General features: G+C 38.3%; 1 protein-coding gene across 1 annotated transcript; it reads right to left on the reverse strand.

Annotated features, from left to right (window-relative positions):
- Nucleotides 1-933: 933 nt before the first annotated feature.
- On the reverse strand, nt 934-14,217 carry RRH (retinal pigment epithelium-derived rhodopsin homolog). The gene is made up of 7 exons (XM_069854868.1): nt 13,522-14,217; nt 8,244-8,434; nt 6,329-6,428; nt 5,482-5,635; nt 4,970-5,138; nt 2,111-2,289; nt 934-1,164 (listed from the first exon to the last, which is right to left on the reverse strand). The coding sequence occupies exons 1-7, from the start codon at nt 13,625-13,627 to the stop codon at nt 1,059-1,061; spliced, it is 1,005 nt and encodes a 334-aa protein (XP_069710969.1). The 5' UTR covers nt 13,628-14,217; the 3' UTR covers nt 934-1,058.
- Between the last annotated feature and the right edge of the window lie 4,916 nt (nt 14,218-19,133).

The following is a 19,133-nucleotide window of genomic DNA, read 5'->3' on the forward strand; positions in this document are numbered from 1 at the left end:
TAGATTCCATAGCTTTAAAAAAAATCACATAAACCCAGTTTTTTACTAAAAAAAACCCCACATATATTTCAAATGTTGCACAATGCAAAGCCAAATTTCAGATGCATGCATACATAACGATAGAAGGTATTTATTCTCAAAGTCTGAGAATCATCAAGAATGCATATACTACCATTCATAAATAGATCTATACACAGTCAACTCTTCCATCCTGAATAAATCCATTACTCACATCACCACAGGTAGTCTTTTGAAAATTACACAACAGACCTATATAACCATGAGATTGACTTAGAAATAATGAGAAATTACCATAAAGATTTACTCAGTTTCATGCACCTGCCAAGAGTCAAGCTTTAGGGTACATTTTTCTCATTTTCAGGATTTGCTGTGCAGTCACAATCACTGGAAATATACTGTTACTAAAAAAACTTGTCTTTCCTTCAAATTCATTTGGTTGTGTGTGCCAAAACTTTAAAAATACATTACATATCCTGAAAACCCTTCAAAATACTAAAAGCTTCTAACAGGTTCTATATGATCTGGCTAGATATATTGTATCTTAAGATATTCACAGAAACAGAACTTTGCAAGTTATACCAACATGGACATTTGGTATAGAAATGTATTCACACAGGAAGAATCCACAGTATTTCAAGTCTGGAAAACTTTCAAGGCAAGTTAAGGGAAATTAATTCATGAAAGAACTTACAGGTACAAAATCTATGTTACTGAAGCTAAGCATTCCCTGCTTCAGTCTCTCCCTGCCCCTGTGTCAATTTGTCTAACTCATAATAGTCACAGTGGACACTTCACTAGGCTTTTTTGTTTGAACATACTGGGCCAATAAAACTCACTCTCAAAGCCAAAATCTTAGCAGATTTTGTCTTTTTTTTTTCATTTTAACCTATCTAAAAAGATTATTGTGATTAACAGGAAACAGCTGGCTGGCTGGGGCAGACAATTATTCCAAAACATTAATCTTCCAAAACATTAATTAACTTTGAGCCAGATTTCACTCCTTTCCATTTAACTTCTGTGGGTAAATGACATGAGTTCTACGACGTCAGTGCACTTTGAGATACACTCATGGGCAAGGCACTGTTTATAGTTATCTCTTGTCTTGTCTGACAGCGCACCATAGCCAGGATTGCCCTCCGAAACCTGTAAAGGACAAGAAAGGGAAAGCAGAAAGATCATTAGCTGGAGAATATAAAGAATAAGTATAAGTATATAAGTATAAAGAATATCTGGGCAAGCTGGCCTGAAGTATTACAACAGGTTTTGATTCCAGTAAAACTCACTTTATAAAAAATGATGTATTTTGAGTTCAAAAGGACTTGAGTCTTTTTCACTTGTGTGTACAGGAATAACTGAGTTCAGTGTTTTCTCTGTAACAGGGGTCATAGCAGCTGTTACTTGTCCCAGAACAGGGCATAGAGACAAGAAAGACGAACTTACAGAATGGGGAAAACAAAGATGGTTTTTCATTGACTCAGCAGTATCAGATAGGGTAACCTAGACAGAGATCACAGGCTCTGCTTTTAGGCTGGTTGCAAAAAAAGGAGGCATGCCTCTCTGAAAAACCCAGTTTCCAGTCAGAGACATTGGCATGGTTAGAGCATTTGATATGCTTGCTCGAAACAGAAGAATAGGCTTAGCTTATTTACTTCAACAACAAGTGTCAATCTATCCTAATCAGTCAGAATATGACACGTGCCAAATCAGCCCAGGATATCCTCAAAAGTTCTTTGTCACTAGGTTAACACACATTTTGGTCACAGTCATTAAAAAGCAGCCTACTGCTGATGGAACCCACATTCCATTATTAGACCCTCTGAGAAACCACAAAGGAAATTTCAAAACTGTCTCACAAAAGCTTTGTTACTGTATTCTCAAAAATCTTTATCAATTCAGTGTGTTCTGATGATCATCAAAACAATTTCTTTTAGGCTTTCTGTCCTAAAAGTCATCTTTTTGCAAATCAGCAATGGCTTACGCTCTGATCTCTTCACTGATCAGTTTGCCATATGCTACAGACGATCATTCTATTGTTACAAGGTATGCTAAAAATCCTAAAGTAGCCTGGTAGTAAATTAGGACCACTTACTTTTTGTTTGCAATCACATAAATGCAGGGGTTATAGAATGTGGAAGATTTTGCAAACAGAGGTGCTATGATGGCCATGGCAGGAGAAATTTTCCTTGGGTCTCCAAAGGAAGACCATAAACACACAATAGAATATGGAGACCATGCCACCAAGAACATTATAATCATCACAACAGACATCTGTAAAACAAGAGGAACAGACACATAACCAGAGTTGCCTGAAGGTGGAGACCTCATAACCTAACCTCAAAGGTGCATACACCTGTATGAAAATAGAGCTATCCAGAACCAGGTAACAACACATACACAAGCACATCTGACAAATTTTGACGAGTTATAATGAAAGCTCACCTTGGGGATTTAAAAGCGCATTACACTGCCATTTATTTTGGCATGCTGTTATATTATTATGTTCAATCTTCACAGTCAGCACTTCTGATTATGTTAAATCTGTCCATCAAATGGTTAAAAGGCCAGAGAGGACTTGACGCATAAATTATGACCACCACCTCAGAGCTGTAAATGCACTGAAAGCTATCAGTATACCCCCTCCTTCAAACTGCAAGTTACCTTAGCTTTATTTTTATTGTCTCATATATATATATATATATACACACATTTATATATGTTTATGAAAAGCTGCACTCTGATATCAAACGGAGGGTGGCTATTGCTTCTCTGAAATGCTACATTTAATGACAAGTAATCAACATCCTCTGAGCCATGGAAGATACCAAATTTTACATAAATCATCTAGTTTAACCACTTCCTAGCTACTTCCTCCGTTTTCTGTTCAGTTATAAACAACTTGAAATCTGCTTTCTGACCTTGCTAGAGAAAATATAAATCACTTCCCAAAGACAAAATGCTCTATCAGAGTGACAGATTCCCTTTCAAAACAGACTCGAGACACACATCAAGAAAAAAACTTTTCAGGGTAACCTGGTTTTGCCATCCTAGAGAGCCCAACTAGAAGGAATCCAGCAATACCAGGTTACTCTGGGGTGCTGTTACAAACAATAAATATGAACAAAGGGAAAAAATCTAAGCCAAACAACCAACCTAATAAAATAATCATAAGGCTTAACTATAGTATAGTTAAATAAAACATGCCATCATGCTTCATTAAACTACGCAGACATTTCTTTTTCCCTTAAGTATATAGACTTCCAGGGCACAGGGTAGAAAGGCTGAGTCTATATACTTAAGGAAAAAAGAAGTGTCTGCTTATTTAATGAAGCATGATGCCATGTTCAAGCATCACACTGAGGAGAGATCTAAGCAGTCATCTGTCTTCTCTGCCTGCCTGTCACTAGGGCTCACACCCCAGAACACTCCACAGCTAGAACTGAACAGTAACAAACTTGTAGTAGTGGGAGAGCAGAAGAGGAATCAACCAGGACAGAATTTTCTGGCTTTTATTAGGGACATGAATCAGTAATGAGAACTGCAATTTAATCACAAAACAATCAGGAGGAAAGAAAAAATCATCAAAAGACCAAACAAAACTTCAGGGCTCTTTGTATAAACAGAATTCCCTAGAGTTGTTTACTTCTACTCTTATTCACTCTTTCAGTGATGAACACATTGAAAAACAAGAAATAAATGGCTACTTTGTATTCTAGGCCATAACTAATAAACAAGCAGTGACTCTGCAGACTATTCCTATTTAAAAACAAATGTAATACCTATTGATAATAATGTAGAGAAAGAACTCTTTTGTTTAGAAGTTTGTCTGGCATGCAGAAAGCTTGGAAGATGCTAATTTGTGAAAAAGAAAGCAGTCCAATTTTAAAGAAAGGCAGTGCTTCACAACAAAGATTCCAATTTTTTTTCTTTTTTAAAAAAAAAGTGTCTTCAAATGAAAGACAGGAAAAATGTATTTTCTTCTCAACTGTGAGACAAAATTTGCAACTGAATCCTCAGCTTAAAGCCTTCTGAAAATTGTTCAGAAGAGTAAAATGTTCAAAATATTATTTTTACATAAAAATACCATTTTTCAAAATTTAGCAATGAGAAAGTTTTCCAAGGAATGGTAAGTTTGCATTGATAAGTAATTCAAAAGCATAAGTATGCACTCTTCTGTGCCGTTCTCTCCCACTTGTTTATTCACGCCCAACCAAAATCATGTCTTTACACAAAACCAAAGGCCCTAGTGAAATTCAAGCTTCCTCAAGGACTTTTATAGGTTAAAAGATCACCTACCATACAGGCAGGTTATATCATTTATATATCCTGGAGGTATCTAAAACACGGGTGGATAAGATGCTCAGTGACATGGTTTGGTGGTTGCTAGGAATGGTTGGACTTGATGATCCTAGAGGTCTTTTCCAACCTAATGATTCTGTGATTCTGTGATTTCATGCCATAACTCACATTTCCTACTGCTTATGTAAGAAAGCAATAAGCTCAACAGACTGAAAAGAACAAGGGATCAGTCACACAGCTCTGAAGCATGGAAATGCACTTTCAATTCTAGGCCATGAGTTCAGTGCAGAACTGACCAATCCATTTCAGACCAGATACACCTATGAACCTAACAGAAAGCCTAAGGACTGCAGACACAAAGAGTAAAAAACCTCCTAGGATATATCTGAGGTACGTTTCTATGTAATGACAGAGAACAGATGCAATAAAAATTCACATTGTTCCCAGCCTAAAAGTATAAGGCTAAAAGTAAAGAATCTAGTCTTCTAAGTCATGCCAAGAGTTTTCACCAAATTTCAGTTAAAATTCAGTATGCAAGGAAAAGGGAGAATGTTGGAAACAGAAATGCTTAAAAAGCTGCACTGTTCCTTTGCTCACAAGAATTTAACACAAAAAAACATGTTTAAAATCAAACCTGTCCTCATTGCCATACCTTTGTCACATCTACTTGGTCAGACCAATCCACATTGATGCTCTCCAGGCAGTTACTGCTGGCATATTGTTTCATTGTCCGGGAAACATTGTAATAACAGTAAAACATGACTGTTAAGGGTACAACAAAATTAACAGCAATTACACTCATTGTGTAGGAAACAAAGGACCTGATAAGACAGAAAAACAAAACACAGTAACTTACAAATAGCAATCAAGGAAAAGTTACTAAAGTATTTGATATTTTGATTTGTTTATGAAATCATCAAACGAGCTTTTAAGGGATTACGAAAATTTTCTTTGGGCTTAATTTTTTTTATTAGCAACTGCAAGTCTTGCAGTTTTCAAGCATGCTGGACTTGCTCTATATTATTTCCATTGTTTTAAAATTATTTTTACAAATCAGGTTTCATACTTCAGAAAGAAGTAGTTATGCTCATGTGACTGTGAATTAAATAATCTTAGCCTCACTGAGACAGCAAACTTAAAAAGAAGGATGAAATGGAATCTTACACGTCATTTTTCCTCCAATTGACCGTGCACGTTGCTCCAGTTGGATCCGGAGCGTAGCTAGCCCAGCCTATAGTAGGCATGGAAGCCCAAAACACTGCATTTATCCAAGCAGCAATGATTAGAGAGGCATAGCTACGGGCAGTCATTCTTCTTCCTGTGGCCAAGCACATACAATCACAAACCACTGTCATCTTTTGCTTCTTTCTTGCGTTGAACTTGAACGACAAGTGGCTTCCAGCAAGCACATACCAAGTTAATAATGATCCTTTCAAAGGCCTACACTCCTGAACACAGCAGCATAACTGTTTCATACTGCTGATTGATATCTCAAGCTTTCCAGCCTTAAACACCACTTAAATACCTTGACCCCTTCCAACTCACAGCAATACCTGATCCTAACCCCGTGCCAAAAGCTTGTTATGCAACAGTGGATTCAAGTACATCTTTCATGATTACAGAGGGAGAAATTGACTGTAAAAGAGAAAGGAAAACATCTAGTACAGTGCTAACACAACTCTAGAGGCACACATCAGCTTGACAGTGGTCAAAATCTCCCACAGCTAGGGGCCTTACATCTGCTTCTGTAAATGGTTGTGACCCTCTAAAGACTGGAAACAGTTGTGAAAAAACAACTCGTAAACAGAATAACAGACTAATTCTGAAATTTTCAGTTTCACAAGCAGTAAAATCCATGCCAAACAGATAACCAAGTATCGTAGGATCGTGCCCTAAATTCAAATAATGCCCAGCACGATAATTATGGAGTCATTCATGAGAAAACAATACAGTTAGACTCTTCTTTCATGGAAGGCCAACAGCAAATTGGTTTTGACCACAAGTACAGTACCTATATCAGGCCTGCAGATTGTCAGATAACGGTCAACTGCAACAACAGTGAGCAAACCAATACTCGCCATCCCAAAAAAGATATTTAAGGCAGCATAGATCTGAAATTAAAACATACAGATGAAAAAGTGCTTTCTGAGAAAACTTTCAAAGACACAAGCACAAATTCAAGGACTAAATTGAAGGCACTATGATACATTACATTTAGCCAGTGTCGTCTTCCGTAAGCAAGGTACTGAAGCAACTACTGCAATGCAGGGAATCTGGGGCTAGCTCTTTTAAAATTAAACATTTCCAAAGCAATCTGATTGTGTGCACATCAAGAAACCTGAAGACAGTTGTCTAAAATGTGAACAGACATCATAGCTCCATAAGTAAATTTTGAGATTCGGAGATAAAGATTTTGGAGACTGAGGGGGTTTCATTCATGTTTTCCATATGTGTTAAGGAAACCTGAAGAGCATTGGATTAATCAGAAAATTTATGGCTTTAGCAAATGTGAGGTCCTGAATTGTCACTCTTTCCTGTGTTGTATAACTATATTTACATCATTGATAGAGTATACTGATTTTTTCTGGTTTGGCCCCATTTTTGCATGTATTAGATCTACTGCACAGAGCAACATATGCTGCAAACCAAAAATGCTCCAAATGCTCCAAATGCATCTGCCCAGTCATCTCACGGGCAGCAGGTTACCACTGGCACCCCTGAAATACAGAGCCCTGTGCCAGACCACATGCCACTGGGGGTTATAATAGAATTACATGACATTCAGCCATCTCAGTTCACAGGATTCACTGAAGGGGTTGTCAAGCATTGGAACAGGCTGCTCAGGGAAGTGGTTGAGTCACCATCCCTGGAGACATGTAAAAGACATGTAGATGTAGCGTTTAGTGACATGGACTGGTGGCGGACTTCGCAGTGCTAGATTAACAGTTGGACTTGATGATCTTAAAGGTCTTTTCCAAACTGAATGATTCTATAATTCTATGATTCTATTCTATGATATGAGTTGTTCTTCAAGCAATCTTAACTCCCAAAGCACTGGTAGTGAGATTTTACATCAACCCACTACAAGTCAATCTAGATCCAAAGACGTTAAAAGTAAGGCTTCTGGTGAAACAGTGACTGAATTTTGAGCTTTAAAAAAACCATGTACTCAGAGAAGTGATGTCAGATTGTTATAAATATCCATAACATAAAGATCAAAAATGTATAGTGTTGCTAATATTTTCCTTGAGTCACATTTTCATCATATGCCTTCTCTACTACTCATTTTCCTGGGCGCTTAAGCCCAACAGTCTTTTAAAAAAGTAGATTTAAGTCACACTACACAGTGATCAATGAGTACCGTCCCTCTGCTATGGAAGTATAAATTCTCAGTCAGTCTATTTTTAAAAACAGACAGCTATTAAAATAGGCTAAATCTTTCATGGAAACCAATAGCCTTGCAGGCCTTCATTTCAGATATCTTAATAGTTCCATCCAAAAGAACATGTATTGCCTAACAGAACTCACTAAGATCTGTCAAGCTCATCATCAAAACAGTAGTCACATCTGAAGTCTTTTAACTGTCAAATAAGTGATCAAGTGTGTATGTGCTATTATAGGCTTTTTCATTTTGGGATTTAATTTCCTAAGCCTTCTTAAAGCTATTTTAATATCTCTAGTTGATAAATATAAGGTTACATTTTAATCTTCTAACATTATAAATACAAATTTTGAATAGAATTCACACAAAAAACATATCTAGAAATTGCTGACATCACAGAACATTAGGTTCAGGTCTAGAATCAAATTTTGCATCTCCATCTTATCTCTTAAAAGGACTAATATCAGACAACACTATTACCTATTTCTCAGTTTGTTTTTGCTTTTAAATTATCAATATTTTCTCTCCGACTGAATTGCAATACCTGGCATCCAGTATATCCAAATTTCCAGCTTCCGTGCAGGTCTGAGGCAGCAGACATGGGGTAACCAATGCCACTAACACCAATGTCGGTAAAAGCCAAGTTGATAATAATTGCATTAGTTGCTGTCCGAAGCTCTTTGTACTTAACAAAGATGCCTAACACAACAATGTTACTGAAAATGCTTATAACTCCTGTAGAAACAGAAAAAAGGGAAACTTAACAAAAGATGCACAACAGCTGGTAATATACATGCAGGAGAAAATGTAGCTTCTTGTAATATCTGAGTCCTAAACAAGTTTTATTTTGGGTCAAGCGCAATTTTGCAACAAAGATAGACACTTGAAGAGTAGAGAAAAGCTTTTCCAGTTAGATAACTTGCTCTTGGATTCAGTGAGGGCCAGTGGAGTGTTTTGCTGATCCTGGGACTTCTGATGCAAAGACAACAAGCATAGCAGAAATTCAAAAACATCTAGAATTACGACTCAAAGAGTCCAGCCACCGAGTACAGTGCTGTTTTCCATGGTAAAAAAAACAAACATGCAAGTTGGTGACTGGAAAAAAAAAAAGCAAGCTTTAAGATTTAGCTGATCTAGCAGAAAGCCCCGGCCACCGCCTAACAATGTCTTTTCTCAGCCGAAAGTTTCCACTGCACGTTCAGACAATAATCCTGGGCAAAAAAATATAGAAGCTTCGACTTTGCTACCACTATCCTAGCCAGATTAACTCCCCTGTCTGCTCCTGAGGTCTCAGTTCTTTGCAAGTGCCAGCATTGGCTCAGATTGCTGCAAATTGTATTTTCTAAGCCTTGACAAGCAGTCTGGATGATCTGCAAAGCCTGCCGCAGTGGCAGGCCTATTTCCTCCACCTGACAAGTCCCAGGGCTGTGCCATAGCCATGGTGAAAGCGCAGGTCTCCACTGAACTTGCCACTGCCTCACTAACCTGTGTATTTTTAAATCTCTTTAGTCTCACTTGATCCAAGTGTGTCTGAAGTTTATTATTAAGCAACATAAGAAATGGCCAGGCTTCCGAGCTGTAATAATGAAATATAGTACTAAAACTAAAACACGCATTCTCTTCTCTTCACATCCAGTCCCTCTGGAATTTGCTTTGGACTTAACAGTGCTCTCCGAGGTGTCCAGGACACTCTTCAGAACCCCGTGCATCAGCAAGATTTTTCTGATGCTGGTGACCCATACTAAAACCTCCAGATGCTCCTTTTCTCTTTCTCCTTCATAGCCAAACCTTACTGCAGGGCTCTTTGAGTGAGGTTATATGGCCCTCCCACAAAACAGGGTGCTGTTTGTTGTGGTTGTATTGCCTTCAGACTCTGGCCTGTTGCAGAGATATCCAGAGCAAAATCCCATCCTCCAGTGTTTTACTAACCCGCTATTAATACAAGCTATTAATAAACACCCAATAAGGTTAAAAACTCCCACATGCACCTCAGCAGAGAAAGACTCACAGCCCTTTATCAATAAAATGGAGAATTCCAGCATGTTCAAGCAAATAGAGCCACTAAAAAAAACTTGTAAATTAGAATGGAAATTTTTAAGTTATCCATAGATTCCCTAGTCTGGCACAGCTGTTACAGTATCACTGAACCAAATCCTAAACTTACAAATATTTGTATAGCCTGAGCATCTTAAATTACAAGTGCATAGTGGAGCGTTATTTTGGTAAAAGTCTAACAACACATTATCCATAGAAAGGCCCCTAGAATTTTTTCTTTTTTTCTTTTTTTCTTTTTTTCTTTTTTTCTTTTTTTTTTTCTTTTTTTCTTTTTTTTTTAATTTAAAAAGTTTCACCTATGAATCAAAACACTATATGTTTCATCCTCACAGATTTGAGAGATAATTCTTTAAGGAGCTTGAGTGAATGGCTGTCATACGGAATGTGAACTTCTAAAAGCAGCTCCATCTTCTTTTACAGTCACTGCCCATCCTTCCCCAGTCCCCTGGAAATCCACCACCCTCACTGGTGGGATTTCTTCTCCTTTATTGGCTCTACCAAAATCCTGATGCACATCACTTAGTTTTTGCTGATGTGCCTCTGTGAAATGGTCAATAAAGGTTTTAAGAACTATACAATGTTCTTACACCTCTGACACTGTCAAAGCTACAGCATAGAGCTAAAAATTTCTAATGTCAGTTTATAGTCAGACTACAAATACACTGCAGTTCAAAGAATAACTTCGAATTGGAAAGATTAGAAAACTTGAGGGCAAGAATCAACTTCAAGCACTTCGGATCCACAGTTGAATTTTGAAGACTTCAACAGGTGTCAACATGGAAATCCCTTCAACTCACAGAAAGTCCCATGGATTCCATCAGTGGCAGTCCACAGAAACATGACTCATAGAATTATAAACACTAGCACACACCCCAGTGCATCAAACTAAGGCAGACATTTCTAGAGTTAAAAACACATCAGAAGTACTGTTTGAACCACTATGCTTCAGCAAGAGCTACGTTAATAACAACACCATGACAGATATGATAAAGGGCAGAAGGACAACCATGCAATCATAATAACATACATAAAAATATAACAAAGATGAAACTTTGAATAATAGACATTAAGAACAACACCAATTCTTCAGCTTTTAAATGAAGTTTCTCTATTTCAATTATGTAAATTAATACTTCTTTATTTTACATAAACTCACATAAGGAGTTTCACCGCAACATTTTATTAATCAGTACCAACTTCCTACCTTACAGTAACTCTCTTAACAGATTCAGTAATTTTAAAATCAAACGAGACAAAACGATAATTAATCCTTGGTTATATCTTTCCATTATCCTTCTAAAATGATCAAGCATGTCTACTTTCAGGTGCCAGTCTCCTGCATAGTACATAAAAATTACGTTAAAGATTATGTTGGAGGGGTATAGCTGATGGCATAACCTCTCAAAATTAAAAGAAACAGGGAGCTATAGATCCAATCTGAAATCAACACCACAGTAAAAGCACTCTCGGGCCAGTTCTGTCATCTCTTGGGAGAGAGGCAGCAAAAGATAATTATAAATTTATAAAGCAGTACAGACTTCTTATGAGGCATGGTTTAAATGATACTACAGCGACCAAGAATGAAATCAGAAATACAATGGGACCATAAACCTGTACTCTCATGATGAAGAATGCATTATGCTAAACACAGTTAAATTAAAGTCCAAGATTTTCAGTAAACTGCAATCATCAGCTGGGATGAACCCATGTGATTCAGGAAAAGCACATGGATGCTGCCACTTGGCCTGTGAAGCATCTTAGGGTTAGACAACTATTCTCATATGTATTTAATTAAACATGGTAGTTTTATGAAGATGAAGATAAAAATTTCATGACCTGATCAAGAGCAGAAGAATTTCTTACTTTCCTTCTTCCCAGGGAAAAGGAAAATAAACACTAAGGGCAGACCAAATGCAAATACAAGCCCTAACAGAGCTAAGCAGGGGTAACAGCATCAAAGCAATGAAGACTATATAACTATATAACTATAACACAGATTTTTTTTTCTAGCATTTTAAAATTATACCAGAGCATTTTACCATTTTAAGATGAAGGATATCCATGAGACAGTATTGCTTTCTGCAGTCTCCCCATTGTGATCACTAAAATTAATGCACTGACTGCTGCAGACTGCAATTTCTTCTTTCTCAGAAAACAAAGCAATTATTTGCAAAAGAGTGAAGCATGACAAGCTTTTAAAAAGAAGCATAACTATGAACACTGTACCAGTACTTCATTCTTAGACATCTGTTTATGAACACAGCTTAAATTTTCCAGATGTGAGATTTCCTCTTGTATGGCATTTGCTAAGCAATCAATCATACTTTCAAAGATGTTATAGACCTTACTGCCAAAACCATGCCTCATTAAAAAAGCAAAGTCCAAGCTACAGGTGAAAGATTTACTAGACTGCCCTAATTATAGTAAGAAAGGAAAAAAAAAAATCATACCAAGTAATACTTATTTTTTAAAGACATTTTATTTCCATGCAGGATTAAGAAAGAAGAACTGGGTGGATTCTGGTTAATCCCACTTTATTACCTACGATACCTTTGATCTCTAACACAAGGTGGTCAAACTACCTGAAAAGACCACCCTGTTAAATAAAATGCAATCAATTTTAATTGAACTAGAACAAGTCTCACACTTATTTGCAGCACCAGGTAGATTCAGTTAACTGCAAATAGTGTGGTAGTACTACAGAGTGTGTTATCCACCTCCACCGCTTCTTAACAGTTCTACTGATTTGTGTAACTGTTCTACCAATTTTGCTAAAAACCTGAAATTATTGCCTTTGCATTCAAAAATACCCTTTTTACTGGAACAGCAATCTCATACTCACCATTTCAAAAAAATACACTAAATAAATTGCAACCATCAGCGCTACTACTTAATATAAACCTTAAGTACATTAACGTCTTAAAGTATTTCAAAAGCTAATGATAACAGAAAATGAATGGTACAGTCTATGAATAAAGTATTCTTAAACTGATTTAATTTTCCATAATACAGATATAAAAAACCTATTTATACACACAGCAGGTTTCAGGTTTTTCTCAGGCTGATATTTCATTGCTTTAACACTGCTTCAGAGAAACATTAATGAAGAAATTGTGGATAAGAATGTTTTCAGGGGTAAAAAAAAAATAATTCCCTAATCATTCAAGTGTAGCCAAAGGCCATTGCAGTCACAAGAATGAATACCATGGCAAGCCTTTCAGCATGCTTTTTCTAACATATGTCATTGGTGAAAAATACAGCTGCAACTGGAGTCTGCTCTTCTCTGATTAACGACCAACTCCCTCCCTCTAGTCACATTCCAACCCTTCCCCTTGCATCCCCCTAACAGACACCCGCTCACATGCTCAGACTACACATATATTACTACAAACATGTGGCCCAAGAGAAATCTCAAGATAGCTTTGAGTACATCACAGAAAAATGCAAGATGTGACAGCTATGCCCTATTTTTATCTCTTTTGCAAGCTGGCAGAAATTAATTCTTGCTCTCTTCTATAATTGCATATCAACAAAACATATCTTTTGAGATACAACACTGCCTTCAAATATAGAGCAGAAAACTTAGATGCTTCTGCACACTTCAGTCAGCCCGCTGACTGCTAACTCGTCAGAAAAACTATGGAGAAAAGCCATCAGACATTTGTGTAATACAAAATTAAACACCGTCACTATTACTAGACAAAACGAGCATTCAGATCTACAGTTCTACTTTAAAAAGTTACACAACACTTTTCCAATGCCCATACCTGCTGTTATTAAGTAAGCTGCAACTATGTTGTGCTCGGTCTGTGTAAAGGCTGAATGAGCTTCATTGTCACTTTCTGAGGAATTGGATGAATCATTCCAATGCATTTTGGACAAAAGAGACTGTCGTCTATTGTCTGCAATAATTCATCAAGAAGACGAAACACTACAAAACTCTGTCAGGCAAATACTTTCATTATTCAACAGACTCACTGAAAAACTAAAAAAAAAAAAAAGGGTAGGAGGTAGTTTCCCCCCATTGACAGCCTCCAAGTACAATTTAATTGGACTAAAGAAGTTTACACTGCCAATCTATGCAGGAGATTGTTAATTAAAACAAAGAGTGGCTCAGAACTGAGTACATTTCCAACAGTATTCTTAAACTTCATTCTTACTGCTAAAGAGATTAACTGTCACATGCCCCCAAACGTTTCCCTTCAAACCTCTTGTGCAATGCTTCACAAACCTCAACAAAAGTTGGCTCAGGCCAGTTGGTCATCAGCCTGGCTTGGAACTAATTCCCATCATCACAGTGAACACACAGAACCATGACACAACATGAAGACACTAATGTCAGTTTCTTTCAAAAGCAGGATATGCTAACTCAGAAGTCCATCCCTTCAAATCCTTAAAGACCTACTTCTTCAAGATTCTTAGTTTGATTTAAACTCTTAAGCTGACAGAGACACAAGACACAAGAAGAATATGGTCCAGTATGTTCTGAAGTATGACTTTAAGAAATCTCAATTTTCACACTTCTAAAATTGCCTGCTTGACAGAAAACAGTTGTTGACTATGCCTTGCAAGTCTGAGCAATCTCCCTGTCCCAAACACAAAGACCTAAGCTTGCTCAGGAAAATTTTCCAAAGCATGTTACTGGGCAGAAAATTATTATGCATTTTCCAAAGCCTTGAGCAGCAGAAACTTATGTTTTCTTCTCTTCAGTGACGAGATAGCAACACCCTAAAGTAAAGACCTTTCACAAAATCCAGCATAAATACTAGCTGCAATAAATCCTTGTCCAACAACCTTATATGTAGCATTAGTATAAGCAATAAAAGAAGGTATTTCCCACCAGTTCCCCTTCATACAGTTTTTGCTTCCAGTTTTGTACTCTTACTGGGTGTAAAAGTGACAAGGAAAGGCAGGTACTGATTATTCAGTTGTATGTGGTTCACAGGAAGCTCAAGCAGGCTCACAGGCTTGAGCTGTGTCTTCAGGGCAGAAACAACAGTACTGTGACACAGGCAGCACTGAGAAATAGAACCATCCCATACAAAGGATGTATACCTGAACACCTCTCTTTTTTTTTAACTCATGAAACATTCGTAGAGCATTCCCTCCCACTCCTCAGCTTTTCAAAATATACATCTTGCATTTTTTACCCATTTGATTCTAAAGGTAAGAAAAAATTGATACAAAACTTGTGCAGTCACAACATGTAGTCATCATTACTACGTAAGATCATGTATCACAGTTCCAACAGCAAGCATTTTCTTTAATGCCACAGATCTACTTTTACAATTCTCAGGGTACTTGTGTTATCACGGTGTTTTCCCTGTCAGTAGAGGATTAGGCAGGAACAGAGTGGGAGGGTTCTGAAAGAAAAGATGATCTGCTTGGCAATGAAACCACTTCATTAGTGCCCCATAGTCCTGCATTGAAAGATAAAAGCATCGTGATAATTTGATATCTTTCCTTTCCTCCCCTGAAACTCTGGCAAGATTTTCAAAAGCATCTCATATCTTGCAGTTTCCACAGGAGTCAGAGCTTACAATACTGAACGTCTCAGAAAAGCAGAGCATTACTAATTTTATTCTTGTAGGAGTCCAGATTTAGAGTAGCAGCAGTTAATGAGACCATACACATTTTATACATACTTGTTGGTTAAAGCACAAATCTTTAATATCTGATGTCCATTCTATGTACCATTACACTGTCTCCATCTCCTCTTCTCTTAAATTTGGCTAGTTTTACAACAACAGGTATTTAGAAAAAAAAAAGTCAAAATCAAGGGCAGATGTTACTTACCATTAGCCTAAAGTATTTTTCTAGAACAATGCAGCTCATAAATCAAAGCCAAAAAAATAAAGCATGCAATTAATTATTAAAGTATACAAATAATCCAGAAAGTTGGAATCAGAGTTCCTAAGCCAAATAAAACACAGCTTACCATATTCCTTTTTAATACTGTCATAAGAAAAAAAAATCCCAAACCTCCAGCTGTTTTTATCCTTCAGCAACAGTATTTCTAGTGTCAGAGGAGCACTTTATAACCTCAGGTAATGCTTTTCATTCCCAGTTGTCCCACGTCAGTAGCAACAAAATGCAATTTCCATTTAAGTGCATTCTTTGATTTGTGGGTATCCGTGCACACATGGAGCAATATTAAAGTCATTACAGGGTTTAGTAAGTTGTTTTCAGTTATGTGTAAAGTATATTTCAATTCACAAGTGATGAGAGTAGAGAAGCTTACATTTTAAATTTAAAACAAAATCAAAATTAAACCCCAAAATCTCTTTCCTATTTTCAGTGGTAAAGCACATTAAAAAAAATCCAGTCCAAACTCTTTGGTGTTCATTAAGCACATCACCACTAGAGGGCTCTGTAATGCAGGCCTTCCCTGTATTCTTTTCACAGATGAAATGGTTCAAGTCTAATGGAAAACAAATTAAAAACTAACTTCTCCCTTCCTTCCTCCCTTCCTTCCTTCCTCCCTCCCTCATAGGGGCTTTTACTAGGTGTAAATTGTTAATTAGAAGTTTGACTCTAAAGAGATTTTTCAGCTGATTGAAGAAAACTCCCTGAAAACTTTTCACTCACCATTCTTCATGCAGCAGCTATGCTTTTCTTTAAAGACAGCCACGCTGTTTCTTGCCAAGACAATGCTTTGCACAAACGCAGATAACTTTGCACCAGTATGTGCGTGACTCTCCAGCATTGCTTTAGGCAAAGGTCCCTAACTTCGTGCCAAATGCTAGAGAGAATCCTTTCTTGTACTACAACAGCCAGTGCTGCAGCTATACAGGAAAGTATAGCAATTATCTTCTGCACTTCATCAACTTTCTCAAAGTAACACAGCAAATCGATAAACTATATTGAGTCATCCTATCACAGCAACTACAGAAAACACGTCCCTCCAAGAAGGAATGAAGGGGCATTAAAGCCATTCTCAATTGGTAAAAATTTAAGCTCTACAGCACACTTCCATAAATCACTCAATGTTTAGCAAGGATTTAGATCCCACATAGAAAAAATATAAAGCCAGAATTTTAGTGTGGCGAGGACAACAGTGTTTCGGCACTGGTGAGACCGCTGCTCAAATACTGTGTTCAGTTCTGGGCCCCTCACCACAAGAAGGATGTTGAGGCTCTGGAGCGAGTCCAGAGAAGAGCAACAAAGCTGGTGAGGGGGCTGGAGAACAGGCCTTATGAGGAACGGCTGAGAGAGCTGGGGTTGTTCAGCCTGGAGAAGAGGAGGCTGAGGGGAGACCTCATTGCTCTCTACAACTGCCTGAAAGGAGGTTGTAGAGAGGAGGGTGCTGGCCTCTTTTCCCAAGTGACGGAGGATGGGACAAGAGGGAATGGCCTCAAGCTCCGCCAGGGGAGGTTTAGGCTGGACATTAGGAAAAAATTTTTCACAGAAAGGGTCATTGGGCACTGGAACAGGCTGCCCAGGGAGGTGGTAGAGTCACCTTCCCTGGAGGTGTTTAAGGCACGGGTGGATGAGGTGCTAAGGGACATGGTTTAGTGTTTGATAGGAATGGTTGGACTCGATGATCCGGTGGGTCTCTTCCAACCTGGTTGTTCTGTGATTCTGTGACAAAAGGCTCTAGATCTTCCAAATATCTTTAAGCAACCTGAGCCTAGTGATTTACCAGCCGTCCTTTTCAAAATCACTATGTCAGATTCTATGTTTAGGTCAGCTATTGCAGTGGCGAACGCATTTATTTGCGACCACAGTTTGAAAATGTGACATGGTTGTTGAATGCTCTTCCAACACACAGCAGCACACACAGACACTGAGAAGTGCACAAAGAGACGGGTAGGTGACACTATTTGCTGTGTCCAGTACGGAAAGCCAAGCACTGCAGGGTGCACCAAAGTCTGCCTTCTTCCTGAGCTGCAGAGGAATATTGCAGAACAGCACTGCCCTTTGCACAGCTGGAGCAGGTGGCAGGTGAGAAGTTCTTGAGGAGGCCCAGCCATTTGCCCCAAAGGCTGCCAGTGAGGGGAAATCCAGGGAACACCAAACTGTCATCAAGAGCTCACACTGTCTCTGACACCTTCCCTGCACCCCCTCACTTCAGATTCCACTGTGACTTTTTGCCCCAGACACTACAGTTCCTTGAAACTTCCGATTTCTGCCAACACACTCATTTCTGTCAGGGTGCTGGTGAACCCACCTTTCCTATTCTCTGCAGAAAGAGCCTAGGGTATCTATAAGCATATATATTAAACTTGAACACTCAACTTACCAGGATCAGAAGCACAGTGACAGAAGCACAGATAGAATACGAATAAAACGTTCAAGACAGAAAGGATGGTGTCACATAAAATTAGAAAAGCTGTGTTTTAGTTCAGTGCAGCATTATACTGCAGACATGTTGTCTTGATTTTTTTAAGACACTGGATTTTCATCTATCACAGTTGCTACTTGCATTAGGAGGGCAGGGACATGCCATGGCATGCAGCAGACAAGGCAGAACAGGAATGGGGTGGGCCTTCCACAACCAAACACAACCCTGCCCCTGAATGGTGAAGGGGGAACAAAAAAAAAAAAAACTAGAAGAAAAAAACGGGCATCACCACATGCTTGAACACTGCTTCTTCATATGGCAGCTCATTTCCCACACACAATCACTAGGGACATTCTCCCATCAGCATCTGAATGTCCCACAACCTCCACAAAGTTCTAAGTTTATAAATTTTCTCTGGATAGCTGTGTTAACCCCATCCAGCATTGTTTGTATACGTGGGACATGCCGTAATGCTTCTCGTGCATTTCTCAGCTGGGACTGCAGTCCAGTTCCCTATAATCAAGAGGCCAATCTTCTTTCTAGAGTTGCCATGGACATTGCTCTTTAACCCCTCCACAGACAGAAGTAGAAGTCTGCTTTGGCCTTGCAGCAGCTTCAGGCTGACCCACTGCTTCATCTGCTGTGAGACTCAAAGCATACACTTCTTGTCCTAGGTACCTCATTCAACTGAAACATCATCTGTCACATTGTGTGATTTAAAAGTGATGGGAACACAGTCTTCTGATACCCTGCGAATAAGTATGTCTCAAAAGCAGGCAGTAAGAATAGCAAAGCAGAGCATGAATTTGGGTGTAAGAGCAAAAACTGTGCTATGTTAGCGTTCCAAAGCCAGAACAAGAAGAACCAAGTCAGCTACCCACAACTAGCTACTGAAGCATCAGTGAAAAAAAACAGCACAGTAGAAGATGCAACTACAAATACGACAAAGTTAATAATTCCAGCCTCAGTGCAGGTTGGTATTGTTCAACTGCAATGTCTTATGCCAGAGATGCGATGACCCACATAGGATTTTCTCTAGATAAAGGTCAATTCCACGATGCCTCAAGTCAGAGCTGTGAATCACTCAGGCTTAGC

This window comes from Phaenicophaeus curvirostris, chromosome 4, assembly GCF_032191515.1.
Source record: "Phaenicophaeus curvirostris isolate KB17595 chromosome 4, BPBGC_Pcur_1.0, whole genome shotgun sequence".
In the NCBI taxonomy this organism is placed as follows: Eukaryota; Metazoa; Chordata; class Aves; order Cuculiformes; family Cuculidae; genus Phaenicophaeus; species Phaenicophaeus curvirostris.